Here is a 15257-nt window from a genome sequence, read left to right on the forward strand (position 1 = left end):
AGTCGAGGGTATTTTGGACCCCTGCGTGGGCACCTTAAATACACCTCTCCCTCTCCTCTCTCTTGTGCGCGCCAGCCATAGAGAAACAGCACGCCTCCTCCCTTTCCCTGGCGCCCTTCTCCTCCTCCTTCTCCTTCCTCTCTTCCTCCCTCTCCTCTCTAGAAATTAGAGGCATGGATTCTTGAGGATTTTGTACCGAGATTGATCGGGAAAGGAGGCCCTTCCCTCCTTGTGCCCTCCGGGGTTTTGAATTCATCTCGTTCTTGTTCATCTTGTGCCTCGTTTGATTGAATTTCGATTTTCTTTTGTCGATTCATGAGCACGAGTTAATGGCTTGATTCTTGATGATTTCGTGACTCTTTGTAGTGATTCAAAACCATCTAGCCTAGTGCTATACCCTCCGGAATCACGAGTCCCCCCGAATCGAAGTTGTTGCGTTCTTGAGAAAACCTTAATCTTACTCGGAATTTCTACGATTCCTCCCAAACCATGGAGTAATTCGTCGATTCCTTCTGTGGTCATGTTCACAAGTCCTTTGTGATCATGCCTGCGAATTTTGGTGAGATTTGGACTTGATTTGATCCTTAGATCATCGAGTTTTTGGGCGAGACGTGGACTGAAAAATCGTTTCTGGACTCGAACAGAGTTTTTCCTATCACCGGATGAACCGACGTTTTCAAGATTATCACGTCGGATCAACCGGTGAGTAGGATTCTCATGTATTAGGGTTTTGTTGTTGAGCCGTTGCACCGACGAGTGGTTTTTGTTCCTCACCGGTTTATCCGGTGAGTGGGTCTGTGTTTTTGTGCTACTCTGAGCGTCGATTAAACCGACGATGTGCTCCCTATGCACGTCGGTTTAACCGGTGACCACTAAGTCATTTTGCAGTCCCTCTGGACAACTGCACCGGCGTTTGGATTTGATTTTGCCGGATCATCCAGTGTGTAACACCGGTTGAACCGACGCTGTTCAAACCCATCCGTCGGATCAACCGGTGCTCATTTTTTTTCTCTGCTGCCGGCCCTGCTCATCGGTTGAACCGACGCTGTTCAAATCTGTGCGTCGGATCAACCGGTGAGTTATACCGTGCTATTTCTCACGCTGCTTTTCGGTGATTGCTTTCGCGTTGGATCTTGTTTGTTCCTAGAGCTTTCTTGTGTTGGTGTAGCTCCTCCATAGCTACTCCATACTGTGCCTAGGACTCTAGGGTTGGGTGTGTATTTCGGGACTAAGCCGATCTTTCCAATTGCAAGAAATTTTAATCGACTCTCATTCACCCCCCTCTGGTCGCCCTCTCGGTCCCTCAATAGCTACACTTGCAGAGGACAGCAGCTAAGAGGGTTAGCCGGAGATTTTAAACCTTGAGGATAGGAGTAATTAACCCTATTTTATTTGATCCAAAAATTTTCTTGAATAATGCTTCGGTATACTGCCACTGATGAAGCTGATGATGATCACATTTAATTTCCAGGCGCCATGGCAACAATATTCGTGTTCACAAACAGGTGCCCGGAAACGATCTACCCCGGCGTGCAGACGAACACGAACCGGCCGGCCTTCCCGACGACCGGCTTCGCGCTGCCGCCCGGCCCCGACGCCGCCTTCCCCGGCGTCCCCGCCGGCTGGGCGGGCCGCATCTGGGCCCGCTACAGCTGCGCCACCGACGCCTCCGGCAGCTTCGGGTGCGCGTCCGGCGACTGCGCCACGGGGCGCGTCGAGTGCAACAGCGCCGGCAACCAGGCGCCGAGCACGCTGGCCGAGTTCACGCTCGACGACCAGGGCGGCAGGGACTTCTACGACATCAGCAACGTCGACGGCTTCAACGTGCCCGTGCCGATCCTGCCGTACGGCGGCGGCCAGAGCTGCGCGGCGGTGGCCTGCGCCGCCAACATCAACGCGGCGTGCCCGCCGGAGCTGGCGGCGCGGGCGGCGGACGGCAGCACGGTGGGTGCCGGAGCGCGTGCGGGGCGTTTAACACGGACGAGCTGTGCTGCCGCGGGGAGTACGGGAGCCCGGACAGGTGCAGGCCCAGCAGCTACTCGCAGTTCTTCAAGGCGCAGTGCCCGCAGGCCTACAGCTACGCCTTCGACGACGGGAGCGGCACCTTCACCTGCTCGTCCGGCGGCAACTACCAGATCCTCTTCTGCCCCTGACTAATCTATAGTAGTTTTTCCTGCGGGGGTTCGGAACTGTGTTCCCAGTTGAATAATTATTGTTGTCGCATCTCTCCGAGCTACTACATCCGTATTAAATTATTAGTTGTTTTGCTTTTTTAGATACATCGATTTTATTTTGCATTTAGACATAATATATATCTAAATGCATAGCAAAATCGATATATCTAAAAAAGTCAAAGCAACTAATAGTTTGAAACGGATGGAGAATTAGGTCCAAGCTTTAGGTATCATCATGTATACGACACCGATTAAGTAAGGATTTCACTGATTTTCACTGTAACATGCCCGTATATTTGTTGGTACGGCTTAAACTCTTTTCCTAGGACTACTGTGTGTTTCAATGGCACTAGTGCCTTCAGCTCCATCTCAGGCTATTTTTGCTGCTGTTTATTAAGAAATTGCTCATCTCACACCTAGCCAGCTCGCCATCCATATGTATGGCGAAATCCCTGGACATTAGAGCTAAACACCCCGCCCCCACTTCGTTTTTTCTTTCTTTCTTTCTTCCTTTCTTTCTCTTCTCCTGTTAGTTGCATTTTTCTTCGCGTACAATACTCATCCTAACCGTTTGCTTGTGCGTTGTGCCGGGCTGCCGGCTGAAAATTGGATCTACTCCACCGAATATTCTTAGCATCCCTCGCTGTTTCCTGAATTTATTTTATAGAATTTTTTTGGAAGAGTTCTTGAAAAAAAATTAGAAGGAGAAGATTTCCTTGCTTGTTATAGATAACTTGATTGAAGATTTTTCACAAACCATTTCTCAGAAAATCTATTTGACGGAGATTCACTCAGAAAATCCCACTAATTGTTGTTTGAAGAAATAAGAGTTTGCCCAATTCCTGTGAGTCCGTGACAATCTCTTACAAAATTTCCCCTAATAAGTTGTCATTCTGTGAGTCCGGGATCTGGTCTAATTTCGGCTAATTCAATAGTCAGGTATACGAATAGTATTAAAAAAAATAAAAAAGTCGGGATTTGTCGTTACTCGGTCGGAATCGTGTGCATACGACTTTGCAGCTTCCCCTGTCTTTGTGTCATCTCTCTTGTGCCTATGCATGTGGACCCAGCGTATTTACACACCACTTGGACCCTTTGTCTCCTTGGCTCCTTGCATGATTGTTGGCTCCTCCTCTGTTGTCCAAAATTGTGGAACCCTTTACTCTTCATAATTCTTCTTAAAAAGGGCGGTCACAAGAAGCTGGTAACTCTGCCTACATCATTTTGCGCTAAGCGAGGACGAAAGCACAAGAGAGTTATTTAGTATAGGTGTGGTCCACTCAACGTGCAGAGTAGATCTTAGCTGTTATCCCGGAAAATTGTTTCATCAACCACATCAAGTCTCATTATTATCGTAGCTGATCACTGGATGAAATTTAGGGTTCGGTATATCTGCAAGTGTGTGATATTTTAATTTGATATGGAGTTTATCCCTGGGTTCCAAAACCATACAAAGTACCTTTAAACTACCAATACTGTTTTATGTTTGACCCTAGAGCTAGTTTGGTAGGTGGTTTCAGGGGTGGACATAGAAATTAAGAAATAAAGGGGGTGGCGATTGTGTTCTTGACTGGCGCCTGCTCTAGTGTAGTAACTATAGTGCTCTATATGCCTCTGCGATTGAAGTGGTTTTGAATGGTTACCATTGGTTCTTTTGTCGGGATGGATTGGAGATTTAGATTTGTGCTTTGCTACATGCCTATTTGAGCTCATTGGTAGTATTGTGGAGCGCTTGCTATCACATCATCCAAGAAGGCTAGAATTAGTAAATGTAGACGCATTGTATTCTGATGAACTGACCCCTTGTAGGGACAATGCATGACTGAGTGTGTGCCTTCCAATCTCATCACATTCTCACTTATTGTTATAGAGAATATTTATGTATTGTGATCTGTGATGTTACGCTAGTTATCATGAAGATATTGAGTAATAGAGAAATATTTGTACCTCTTAATTTTGCTAAGGTCTTCTTCAGTTTCTTGCATGTCCATATAATAATGAGCATTTTGTAATGACGGTATGTTTAGACTCAGACTTGCACATTGCGGATATACTCATCATGGCACATGATTGGTTTTCACCCATTGCGGTGGGGCGGATATAGGGTGGGTTAATTAGTTGAGTTTTTGGGTGGGTTTGAGTTGTCAGTAGAGTCCCATAAGCTTCGGGTTGGGGTTGAGTAGTTGAGGGGAGGATTTAAATTAACACATTAGCATGTGTAGGTGTTGCATGCTAAAACACCTTCTAAATTGAAAATGACTATTGATGCTGAGGAGTAGTTGTCATGGCATGAAAACCACATGATCACTCCTATTTAAAAAGTTAGCTATTTATAATGGTTAGCTAATGGATATACCTAGATCTACCGTGAAGATTTTTCCAATTTAAATCTCACCCTCATATTCTTTCATAAAATGAGCTTAGCATTTATATCTGAGTCCACCAATGCATGGATATGCCAAGATTGTCTGTCTGTATTATTCGTATTCACAAGATCTTAGAATAAGATAGCAATTTATGCCTGAATAGATGACATTATCCTTAGGCAAGGGGCTACGGATTAGTGTTGCACATAGACCATATTGTAGCAAACTTCTCCCTATAAATACGATAGGAGCTTCACAATTCTGTGATCCCCAAAGTGCTTAGAATTTCTCCCCCTACCTTGCTGGTTGTCCACCAAGGTCATCATGGGAACCTCAGAGACCATCTTGTTGTTCTATTTGGTCTCTGTTTTTGCGCCAGGTACAGATCTTCTAACACTTGATTCCAGTCCGTAGGTACCTACTAACTTTTTCACTGCATATTTTTACATCCAAGACCGTCGTACAAAATTCATTAGATTAAATGACACATCCAATGCGTAGTATCATGCTTAACAGTTAATTGTTGCATTAAATTAAGTGACTGTAATGTAGAGTTAAAAGGATCGTAGAGATACCGTTTATGCTCAGTATCTATTAGACAAAGAAACCTTGTTCACGTTTTGGATCTAATCTCATTGACAAACAATTTCTAGACGTTGGCAGGAGCAAAAGAGTTGGCGCTTTTGTTATCGCGAGAATAATCTTTTTTCTTTTTCCTTGTTCCGGCTAGCCTGCTGTTTTTATTTCTTCTCTATCAATGAAATGGACACCGTCTCGTGCCCGTTCGTTCAAAAAAAAAAACAATTTCTGGACACCACAAAAGCATCATATGGACAATATAAAATCTGAATAAATGTCAGGCGCAATGGCGGCAACGTTCGTGTTCAGAAACAAATGCAACGAGACGATCTACCCCGGCGTGCAGACGAACCCCGGCAGGCCGGCCTTCCCGACCACCGGCTTCCAGCTTCAGCCCGGCGCCGAGGTCCAATACCGCGGCGTCGCGGGCACCTGGGCCGGCCGCATCTGGCCTCGCCACCGCTGCTCCCCCGGCGGCGGCGGCGGCGGCCTGTCGTGCGCGTCCGGTGACTGCGCGGGGAGGCTCGAGTGCGGCGGCGCCGGCCACCAGCCGCCGAGCACGCTGGCCGAGTTCACGCTCGGCGGCTCGGGCGGCAACGACTTCTACGACATCAGCAACGTCGACGGCTTCAACGTGCCCCTCCAGATCGCGCCGACCGGCAGCTGCGCGACGGTGGCGTGCGGCGCCGACATCAACGCGGCGTGCCCGCCGGAGCTGGCGGTGACGGCGACCGACGGCGGCACGGTGGGGTGCCGGAGCGCGTGCCTGGCGTTCGGCACCGACGAGTACTGCTGCCGCGGGGATCACGGGAGCCCCGACAGGTGCCGGCCGAGCAGGTTCTCCGAGTTCTTCAAGCGCAAGTGCCCGCAGGCCTACAGCTACGCCTACGACGACAGGACCAGCACCTTCACCTGCGCCACCAGCGCCGGCTACAGCATCGTCTTCTGCCCTTGACCCGATCAGCGTGTTTTTTCTTTCAAATAAAATTTGTGTAACCAGCTGGTATCATGTATGTCATCACCAAGAATTTCACCATAATTTAGCAAGAACATGCTTGGTGCCATGGTTTTAACTCTTCTCCTGGTTTTGAGGGCTTTGATCGAGTCTTCAGAAACAATAAACAACAATGTGGCACTAACTGTAATGCAGGTCCCTGCCTCACTTGCAAATTTTGAGCAAGTACTCTTCAAGTATAAGATAGAAATATATATTGGCGTTTACCGTTTAGTGGCAGTAAGGGTTTTGGAGAAACAAGGTCGCCTGTACTGCTTGAGTGCTTGTCGAGCAATCAATACTGACAGTTATAATGAAACAATGTACAACATGGGAACTGCTTAGCCTGTTACACAAAACCTATTCTCTTGTCTAGCTAGTTCTGTTATCAGATGCTGAAGTTGACTCCTCCATGCGGGCGACAGGAAGTCAACGCAGCCTAGGTAGATAATGTAGTTGACACTGCCTTTAAGTTTTTATATACAGTGGCATCCTGGCACTCTGTTTGAAATACTGACCATGGAAATATATCTTCTGGCTGCCCGGTTTGACCTTGCAGGTGCCACAATTTTGACTACTGACCATGGCAACCTGGCGCGTGCTGTACCATATGTCCATATGACCATATCTATACACTGAATATCAGATCAGTCAGGCGATTTACATAATCTTCCAGTTTTTCCTTAGGGAAACTATGAGTTTAACGTGGCTCATCTTACAGTTTCTCTCTCTCTCCAACAATCTTATTTATCCAACCTTGCTTGTCATCCAAACCAGCAAAATGAATCATGAAGTCTCCATCTGAATAAGCCCCTGAAAATCCAATATGCTGTGAATAAACCATAGAGAGGCCCATACATGATAGTAAACAGACTTCCGTAAGAAGCAAAGTGGAAAACTTAGTTCAGATGATAATTGCAATTTATTGAGAATCAATGCAGGGATAGCTGACAATGTAAGGTGACAGAGAACTAGTGTGTAATTTTGTGGTAAATACCAACCTACATGTGCTACACGAGAACTAGAACAATGGTATGCAGCATGAATGCTTGAGACATGTCAATATTCTTGTTTATGAGTAAAACTATACTGATTTAATTTAATCAATATCGTTCCTGCAGTATCATTAGCAAATGATCTCAATCAATTTGCCAAAGCTATCAAAAGAGTTGGCAGATAAACCAAAAGGACTCCTAGGAAGTCATGTCCTCAATTTAATACGACGAATTATAACATTTTCAAATGCAAACCCTCATTACATATGGCAATGTAGACTAGTAGAATGCATGAGAGAATGTGAAAACCTTTCCATGTAGTGGGCAGGTGGAAGATGAGGCGGTGGGCCGACTTCCATGTGAGGACCCAAGGGTAAGAATTGAAGAGGCACTGCATTTTTGCTATTCGAACATGCGCTTGCATTTCTTCAGATGATAAGTGATGAATTAGATGCTTGAGTGCTGCATTGTCTCCACTTTTTGAGGAACCAAACTGTATAAATGAAGTCTGGTTCCACCATGTATCCAGAAATCTCTCACTCCATTTTGACCTCCTTATGAAGAAAACTCCTGCATGAGAAGTGTCATGGTGAATGATGAAAGAAAAAAAAACATTGTGAAATCAGGCTATCGGAAAACAGAGGAAACAGAAATGGCCATTCAAAAGTTATGTTCCTAAACATCAGATTCTTCTGAATATGCATTACTGTCATGGTTTTTAAGTCGTCGCCTAGGCGCCGCCTTGGCTTCCAGGCGGATATTGATTACTGGCATCGGGGGTGCCAAGCACCCCATGAGTATGGTGTCCGGAGTTGTAGCCTAGGTGGTATGGTGTTGATTTTTCCACAAGGCGAGTGCCACACGGGCAATTTTGCAATTCAGAATGAGAGAGGGAAAACGAGAGGGCGGGCGGCCGGCGGCACCTCGAATCCGCAGCGGAGACACGCTGCTCCGATCTAGTGTGCCTGCTCTCCAATCCCATGGCTCCAGCCCCTGCAATCGATCTGCATCTTCTTCGTCTTCTCCAACCAATCTGTGTGAATTCCCTCCACTCCCTCTCCATCCAAGAGTTCCTAGTTCTTCTTCCTTCTCCCTGCCAGCACCCCCTCCCAAGCTGCATTACATGGACACAGGTTCCTCTTCCTCTCCTCTTCTTTCCCTCTGCTCAGTTGCTTTTGCTTATGCTTGAGTGCTAGGCTGCTAGCGCATCTGCTTGTGCTTGGAGTTCGTGCTCTGCTTTGCTGAATGTGTGGTGTGTGTGCCTGCATGTGCGTGTGCTGGCTTCTGCTTGGCTTTTGTGCGTTGCCTTTTGTTTAATGATTGCGCCCTCCTAGTTTAATCTCTAGATCTCTATGTTGTGCTTGTTGTTCTGTTCAGCTAGTAAAACTGCCTAATCGCATATGTTTGTGCTGCTCCGTCCTAAATGAGGTTATGTGTATGTGTCTAGAGTCGCCTCGCCGCGCGCCTTATTCGCCTAGGCATGCGGAAGAGGGTGGGTCGTCGTGCCTCGCCTTACCACCTTAAAAACATTGATTAGGTGAGGAACACTAAAACTCAAATTAGTAAATGCAGTTTCAGACTACACTATATTGACAGTAAGATGAGTTAACAATTTGGGATTATAAAGGTGCCTCTTTGGTGTTGGACATGATGAAAATGTAGTGTGTCACAACAATTTTCTCTCAAGAGAGTTCTTATAAACAAATAACACAAAATATTCACGTGGTAAGTCTCCCATACCAGCATTCACACCACCGAAATCTTCTGTCAGAACAAGATCAGGTGAGTCATCAAAATCGCTATGTCCTATCACTGAGAACAAAATTCTCTCCTGCAAACCATGTAATGAAAAGAGAAAAGTATGTCAACAAGATAAGCAACCTCAGGTGATCATCCCAACATGGGGACTCATCTCAACCAGTGCATACACTAGACCCCAACAATCCTTCAAAAATCATTGGTTTGATAAAATTTCAGGAATGTTTATGCAAAAGTCTCTTTTTTGAAAGAATACATATCCAAGTGAATGGCCCAACGATAAATTACAACCATCAGAGACTCACCAGCGGGATTTCTGGATTAGTAACCAGGGTGTCCTGTAACAACCAAGATAAAACATCGATTAGGTGCAAGAATTTTCCTCGTATTATGCTGAAAGTACGCTCAAGATTCAATCCGACGGTAAATCAAGCAGCAGCGGCGACCCACCGCGTCGTTCCAGAAGAGCCAGTGGTGGCGGCGGAGGTGCGCGCGGAGCGCGAGGACCTTGCTCCAGCTGGGCGGGCGGCCGGGGTCGACGGCGGACGCGGGGAGCGCGACGAGGCGGTACCCGCGCGCCGCCGCGTACGCGCGCTTGTTCCGCGCGCTGGCCGCCAGCACGCCGCGGAAGGACCGCGGCCCGCGCGACCCGCCCGCGCCGTCGTCGGCGAGGGTTACGATGGCGAGGCTGAGGCGCGGGTCCCGGACGAGGCGGTCGGGGGCGCCGGGCAGGCACCGGCGGCCGAGCGAGTTGGCGCGGCGGAGGAGGAGCGCGGGGAGCTGCGAGAGGAGCGCGAGGAGGAGGGCGAGCGGGAGCAGGAGGAGGAGCCGGCGGAGGCGAAGGCGAAGGCCATGCCGGTGGTCCGCGGAGCGCCGCGGCAGCGGCCGCTCGGCCATCGCCGGGAGGCGCCTGCTGGCCGTCGCCTCTGCCTCCGCGGTCAGCGCGGTGCTGTGCAGCGGCGGGCGGCGGCGCTCTGCTCTGATTTTTTTCCGGTTCAAAGAATGTTAATCCGGTCAACATAAAAAATGTCAAGACATCCAGAAGGTCTCCGTAGCCACGTGGGTCCGCGCTCTTACTATGGACAACGCACCTTTTGAAACTCTCACAAAATACAATTTCACGTGAATGGTGATGGGATGGATTACGACGGTGGTTGTGTTTAGATCCGCAAAAAATGTTAAAAAGAGTGACATCGGATTCTGTAGCACACTGTAGCACTTTTTATTTGTTTGTAGTAAATATTGTCCTACCATAGGCTAACTATGCTCAAAAGATTCGTCTCGCAACGTACATCAAAACTATATAATTAATTTTTTTATTTACCTACATTTAGTATTCCATACATACATGAGGTAAAAAATTTGATGTGATAAGTAAATAGTGAAATTTGGAGAGAAAGATTTTGCAACTAAACATAGCCGGTAACGGAAAAAAAATTGACTAGATGTGTGCGTGGGAAAGCAAAGGTGTCATTTTTTGGACCGCGATCAAGTGCTGGTGCTGCACACAACACAAGATCCTCTCGAGATAGAGGATGCTCGTGCCGAGACCTGAGAAACTGCACCAGCTCGCTGGGCGTGTTTAGTAATCTCTAACAGTGCTTTTGATTTTCCGATTCAAAGACAAATATAAATGCTGTCAGAACAATCAAAGACTGCTTTATTTAAGAATTATTTTTTTACAAACAGAATATTATCATATGGCATACCCGCCCCACCTCCAGGCTCCAGTCAACGGAACATAGCTACTTGGCTAGACATTCAAATGGCAAATTATTTCTTATTCAACAAAATTAGAATATATTCGATACAATAAACCCATAGCAATGACAGTCAATATTTCAAAAGTTTGATAAGATGTCAAAAAAAATATGTTTTCATGACCGGATGAAATATAACATTCTTAAAATTATCATATAAGACATCAGAAACTTCGAGTAGTGAAGATAAATTAGATGATATTGGACATGCTCACAAATTCGTGCGCAATCCATTTAATCAAAAAGCAAGCACATCAACCAAAGCAGGAAACAGTTTGGACTTTGGGCAATCTGCCATTGCCTTCTATTTCAGCTTCTTACTGAAGTCTGGGAGATCAACGAGCTGGATCCTTGAGATACCTTGTGCTTCTTCCCTCTCCTCCGGTGTGTTGTATCCCCATGTTACTGCCCAAATGGCCTTCAGTAATATGAGACCAAGAGCGAACCATTGGGGTTAGGGAGGAAAACATCACTTACCCAGGTAGAGGTTCCATTTATCCAGCGCTGGTTCTTTGATCACATTCTTCAAAGTCGCAAGCCGGTCCTCGATGAAACTATTCAAGGTAAAACCAAAACAAAAGGAAACAACAATAATTCCTCACTTCTTTTACTGTGTCCATCACATATGGATGCCCAGACCTAGTTTATGGGATGCAATATATGGTATTAAAATTCAACCATGCAAACTATGGACTTACTGAAGTGTTAGGCCTTGGTGCTGCGGCATCTGCTGCAGCTGCTGGAGAACTTTTACCTTCGGACTGAAGAATGAACTCACATATTCAGTACTGACTACTGAAAAATCATGGACAGGCATAGGTTATGGAAAAGAAAATAAGCACCATACTAACCCAGTGCCAAGGCCATATATCCTTTCATAGGGAAAATCTATTCCAGCCAATTCTTTCAGAAGTGCTTCAGCAAATCTACTCTGAAAGATTACCAACAAGTTATCAGCAGAACAGCATTCTGCATTACCTACAGAGCAGTACTGTGAAAATAAATTCTAAAATATCCATTATCAAAAATATCTATAAAAAGGTAAAGTCTAAATTGGAATAGGTCAGGTTTTCATAAACATCTATGAAAAACAGAAACTGAAACCATGAACACATGAAATAGAAGATCGTGAAAAGTTGGGTCGCACAGAAGAGAAATATAGGAGATTGACCTGTTTTGTTGTGACTATAAAAGTTTCAGAGCTTGAAAGCTTTAATGCATCAGCTGTCCCAGGATAAAACCTGCAATCACATTGACCTACCAATGAGTTGCACAATAGATTTTGTTCGATATGTGTAATGAACATAAGACACTTCAGATTCATTACATCACTCCAACTTTTTCGAGCAAATTAGCTATAAAACTGAAAAAGGAGACAGTGGGAAGAATATCGCCCAATCGGAAGCAACTAATAAAATTGTGACTATTCAAGTCAAATTAAACTTTTACTACAAACTAGAATGTCGTCTAGTCTACTACCTAGACCCACTTAGATACTTTGAGGCCTCTGCTACTAATTTATCAAATAATCTTTGCAAGCTATGTATAAGAGAACTAATATAGAAATATATGATCTGTATTTCATCCATGTGGTAATGGACCTGACAGTGTTTCTGAAAGTTTTGAAGTGTTCCTCACAACTGAGGAGTGAGCATAGAACACTAGAATATCTAGAGATGGTTGTCCCCGCGGAGTATATACCTCCTAAGCCCCAACAACAAACAGTAAAACACAAACTTACAGTAAGATCGAACTGAATTTCTCTGAATATATTGTTCAGACCAAATGAAAATATACACCAATTATTCCATAGATCAGGCACCTGTTAGCTGCTATCCAGCCAGACAAATCATTTTCAATCCAGTCATCTCTTACGCGACCAAAGAGATCTACCAGAGACTCCCTATCTTCTTGCCACTCGTCCATGAGTGTGGGCTTCAGTTTTAACCAGTTATCCAATATTTCTTGGATGCTAAGCCCATCTGCAACCTTGCAAATATCACCTTAATATAAAAATTCAATCAATCTACAAGCTATAATCATTTGCCTATTCTGTTACCACCTAAGACAGTGTGATAATATTTGGTCATGAATACACTACAGATGAACAATGCAGAACTTACTGATGATTTCCGAACTGACGGTATCTGGATCTCCACGATCAACCTAACAAGCAATAGGTTCTCATATCCTGTTTCCACCACTGGACGGAGCTGAAACAGTGGAAAACATTTTAAGTATTACTCCTACACTGTAAACAATTGAACTGTGACGAGGAATGCTATGTTCCTTGTCATGAAACCCATATGAGAAAATCTATTATGCTTTATGAGGATGTGAAGCTTAATTTAGTTCCCACATCTCCACAAAAGATGCTTCCAACTAACTAATACATTCAATTTTTTTAAGACAAATCGGGCTCTCTGCAAAATCACAGCAATGCTAAATGGAGCTCTGAAACGCTAGGGTGTGCTAGCACGGTAGCTAAAACCATGTGGGCAACGAAGGCTTACGGTGTACATCTGCTCCACTATCCACTCCTCCATGGCGGAGTCAACCTGCTCAAACACCCACGGCCACCTAACCTTCGCGGCCTGCACAAGCACACCAAATCGATTAATCGAACACCGTTACTCATTCGACGCATGTCAAGCACGCAAGGAGTGAGACGGAGGAGGAGACCTTGACGGCGGAGAGGGAGCTCTCGCCGCAGCTGTCGCATAAGACGCCGTCGAAGTCGAGCGCGAACAGGTCGCCGCCCATCGCGGCGCGCGGGGGCCTCGCCGCCCTTAATCCCCTCCTCCCCGCTCCTCCTCCGGGCGGCGGAACGGACCGAACGAAGTAGGGGTGGACCCGCCCTAGAGGCAAGGTGGAGCGGCAGCCCAAGCTGCCGGCGGCCGGTAAAGCCCCCACGCCGAGAAAACGAACGGCGTCCATGGCGTGCGTGAGGCCGAGGAAGAAGAGGAGAAGGCAGCCGAATTGGGGACGGGGCTGGGCTTGAAGCTTTGGTGGGCCATGAAGTAACGAGGAGGGAATGATGGAGAGAGAGTGAGAGACGGCCCAGCCCACAGAAACATTACATTCAACTATGACCTTATTTAGATGCAAAATTCAAAATATTAAAACCATCTTGTGGCACATGTATGTTGTATTAAATCAAGATAAAATAAAAAATTAATTATATAGTTTGCTTATAAATTACGAAACGAATCTAATGAGCCTAATTAGGTCATAATTAGACAATAAATAGCGACAGTAAAGCTACAGTAAACATGTCCTAACGACGAATTAATTAGTCTTAATAAATTTGTCTCGTAGTTTACAGTTCTGTAATTAGTTTTGTGATTAGTCTATATTTAATACTTCTAATGTGCAAAAATTATCTTTCAAAAAATTTACACGGTGCATCTAAACAAGACCTATATATTAACAATTTTCCAAAAAAAATGTTAACAACAATCACTGTTTTAGTGAAAGTTTGTTTGAATTTGATCTGTTGTCGTGTAACTGTACAAGGTTCCTAATGCTAAATAACGATTCGAACCGACTAAACAATTATATCATATTTGGGGAAACCGTTGAGAATGAAGGACGATCTGTTACGTTCAATTTTCCAATTAAACTCTTGCGGCTTGATTGAAAAGTGGTGTCTCTTGTTCTTTTATGTAATCAATGATGCCAAGTTCTAGTCTTATTTTCTCGAAATTTGAAGTGTGACATCTACCTCATCAGGTTTGTATATCGAATTGACAACCGTTTGTAGGTCCATTGCACTGGTTGAACGACTTTACAATTCGTATGCAGTACATGTGCATCTAAGAAAGGAAGAGCATCCATGCAGTCTTAGCTAGTGCTATTACATTGTCTACTTTATTTCGATAAAGCATTTGAAACTGCATTAGAATTATGAATAATTTATGCATGTCGTTCAGAATGTGCCCTAAGAATCACAAAAGTTATATCGCCGATGTAGTTTTTGTTTTTGGCCAAGATTTTCCCTTGAGACTATAGAGCTGGATTGGCGATTAGTGGCAAAGCTCAGCCAAGGTTTTTTTATCCGACCGATTCCACCGAACCGCCGGCCACCGGTTCCGGTTAACCGGTCCGGTTTGACCGGTTACCGGTAAAAACCAGTCAAACTCAAATTTAAATTTAAAACCCGCAATTATACCGGTTTCGAACGGCTAACCGTCCGGTTAGACCGGTTTACCGGTCCGGTTTGACCGGTTACCGGTCGGTATGACCGGTAACCGGTCGGTTTAGGTTAAATTCAAATTTTTTTTCTTTTTTAGTTTAAATTCAAATGCCCGCAAAGTATACTAAATGAATGTTTGTATAATATGTTTTAGCCTAAATGAACCCTCCAACCCTCTTTTGTACTACTTTTACATTGTATTTGTATACTTTTGTATGCACGTTTTTTTGTTTAACTTCAAATGCTCGCAAAGTATACTAAATGAACGAATATTCGAAAAAATTTGACACCATTAAATTCGTCGCAATTTAAAGTATTTTTAAGAATTTTTTAGAATTTTTTGGAATTCAAATTTAAAATTTGAATTTGGCCCGGTTTGAAACCGGCCGGAACCGGAACCGGCGGTAACCGCGATAACCGGACCGGTTCCGGCCGG

The 15257-nt window shown here is 45.1% G+C and overlaps 3 protein-coding genes and 1 pseudogene across 3 annotated transcripts; 2 read left to right on the forward strand and 2 right to left on the reverse strand.

Moving 5' to 3' along the window:
• The first annotated feature begins 1476 nt into the window (after window positions 1-1476).
• Window positions 1477-2394, forward strand: LOC120695156 (annotated as a pseudogene).
• A 3011-nt stretch (window positions 2395-5405) lies between these two features.
• Window positions 5406-6171, forward strand: LOC120669430 (thaumatin-like protein 1). Its single transcript, XM_039949189.1, has one exon. It carries the CDS (start codon window positions 5406-5408, stop codon window positions 6072-6074), a length of 669 nt encoding a protein of 222 aa, XP_039805123.1. The 3' UTR covers window positions 6075-6171.
• Window positions 6172-6305: 134 nt separating this feature from the next.
• Window positions 6306-10147, reverse strand: LOC120669423 (probable alpha-1,6-mannosyltransferase MNN10). The gene is made up of 6 exons (XM_039949183.1): window positions 9317-10147; window positions 9172-9204; window positions 8849-8939; window positions 7418-7678; window positions 6833-6926; window positions 6306-6748 (listed from the first exon to the last, which is right to left on the reverse strand). The coding sequence occupies exons 1-6, from the start codon at window positions 9761-9763 to the stop codon at window positions 6742-6744; spliced, it is 933 nt and encodes a 310-aa protein (XP_039805117.1). The 5' UTR covers window positions 9764-10147; the 3' UTR covers window positions 6306-6741.
• Window positions 10148-10632: 485 nt separating this feature from the next.
• Window positions 10633-13625, reverse strand: LOC120669413. The gene is made up of 9 exons (XM_039949174.1): window positions 13309-13625; window positions 13140-13220; window positions 12750-12839; window positions 12449-12615; window positions 11798-11867; window positions 11478-11557; window positions 11325-11387; window positions 11104-11180; window positions 10633-11031 (listed from the first exon to the last, which is right to left on the reverse strand). Exons 1-9 carry the CDS (start codon window positions 13561-13563, stop codon window positions 10931-10933), a joined length of 984 nt encoding a protein of 327 aa, XP_039805108.1. The 5' UTR covers window positions 13564-13625; the 3' UTR covers window positions 10633-10930.
• Between the last annotated feature and the right edge of the window lie 1632 nt (window positions 13626-15257).

The sequence above is a fragment of the Panicum virgatum genome, chromosome 2K, assembly GCF_016808335.1.
Source record: "Panicum virgatum strain AP13 chromosome 2K, P.virgatum_v5, whole genome shotgun sequence".
Classification (NCBI taxonomy): Eukaryota; Viridiplantae; Streptophyta; class Magnoliopsida; order Poales; family Poaceae; genus Panicum; species Panicum virgatum.

Excerpts from the sequence above, each read along its gene's own strand:
- LOC120669430 (XM_039949189.1), top strand. The coding sequence starts at position 5,406 with ATGGCGGCAACGTTCGTGTTCAGAAACAAATGCAACGAGACGATCTAC.
- LOC120669423 (XM_039949183.1), bottom strand. The coding sequence starts at position 9,763 with ATGGCCGAGCGGCCGCTGCCGCGGCGCTCCGCGGACCACCGGCATGGC. Across the intron at positions 8,940-9,171 it reads CTAATCCAGAAATCCCGCTG|GAGAGAATTTTGTTCTCAGT; the intron begins GTGAGTCTCTGA and ends CATGGTTTGCAG. Across the intron at positions 6,927-7,417 it reads CCTGCCCACTACATGGAAAG|GGGCTTATTCAGATGGAGAC; the intron begins GTTTTCACATTC and ends TTGGATTTTCAG.
- LOC120669413 (XM_039949174.1), bottom strand. The coding sequence starts at position 13,563 with ATGGACGCCGTTCGTTTTCTCGGCGTGGGGGCTTTACCGGCCGCCGGC. Across the intron at positions 13,221-13,308 it reads GCTCCCTCTCCGCCGTCAAG|GCCGCGAAGGTTAGGTGGCC; the intron begins GTCTCCTCCTCC and ends GTGCTTGTGCAG. Across the intron at positions 11,388-11,477 it reads ATATATGGCCTTGGCACTGG|TCCGAAGGTAAAAGTTCTCC; the intron begins GTTAGTATGGTG and ends TTCATTCTTCAG.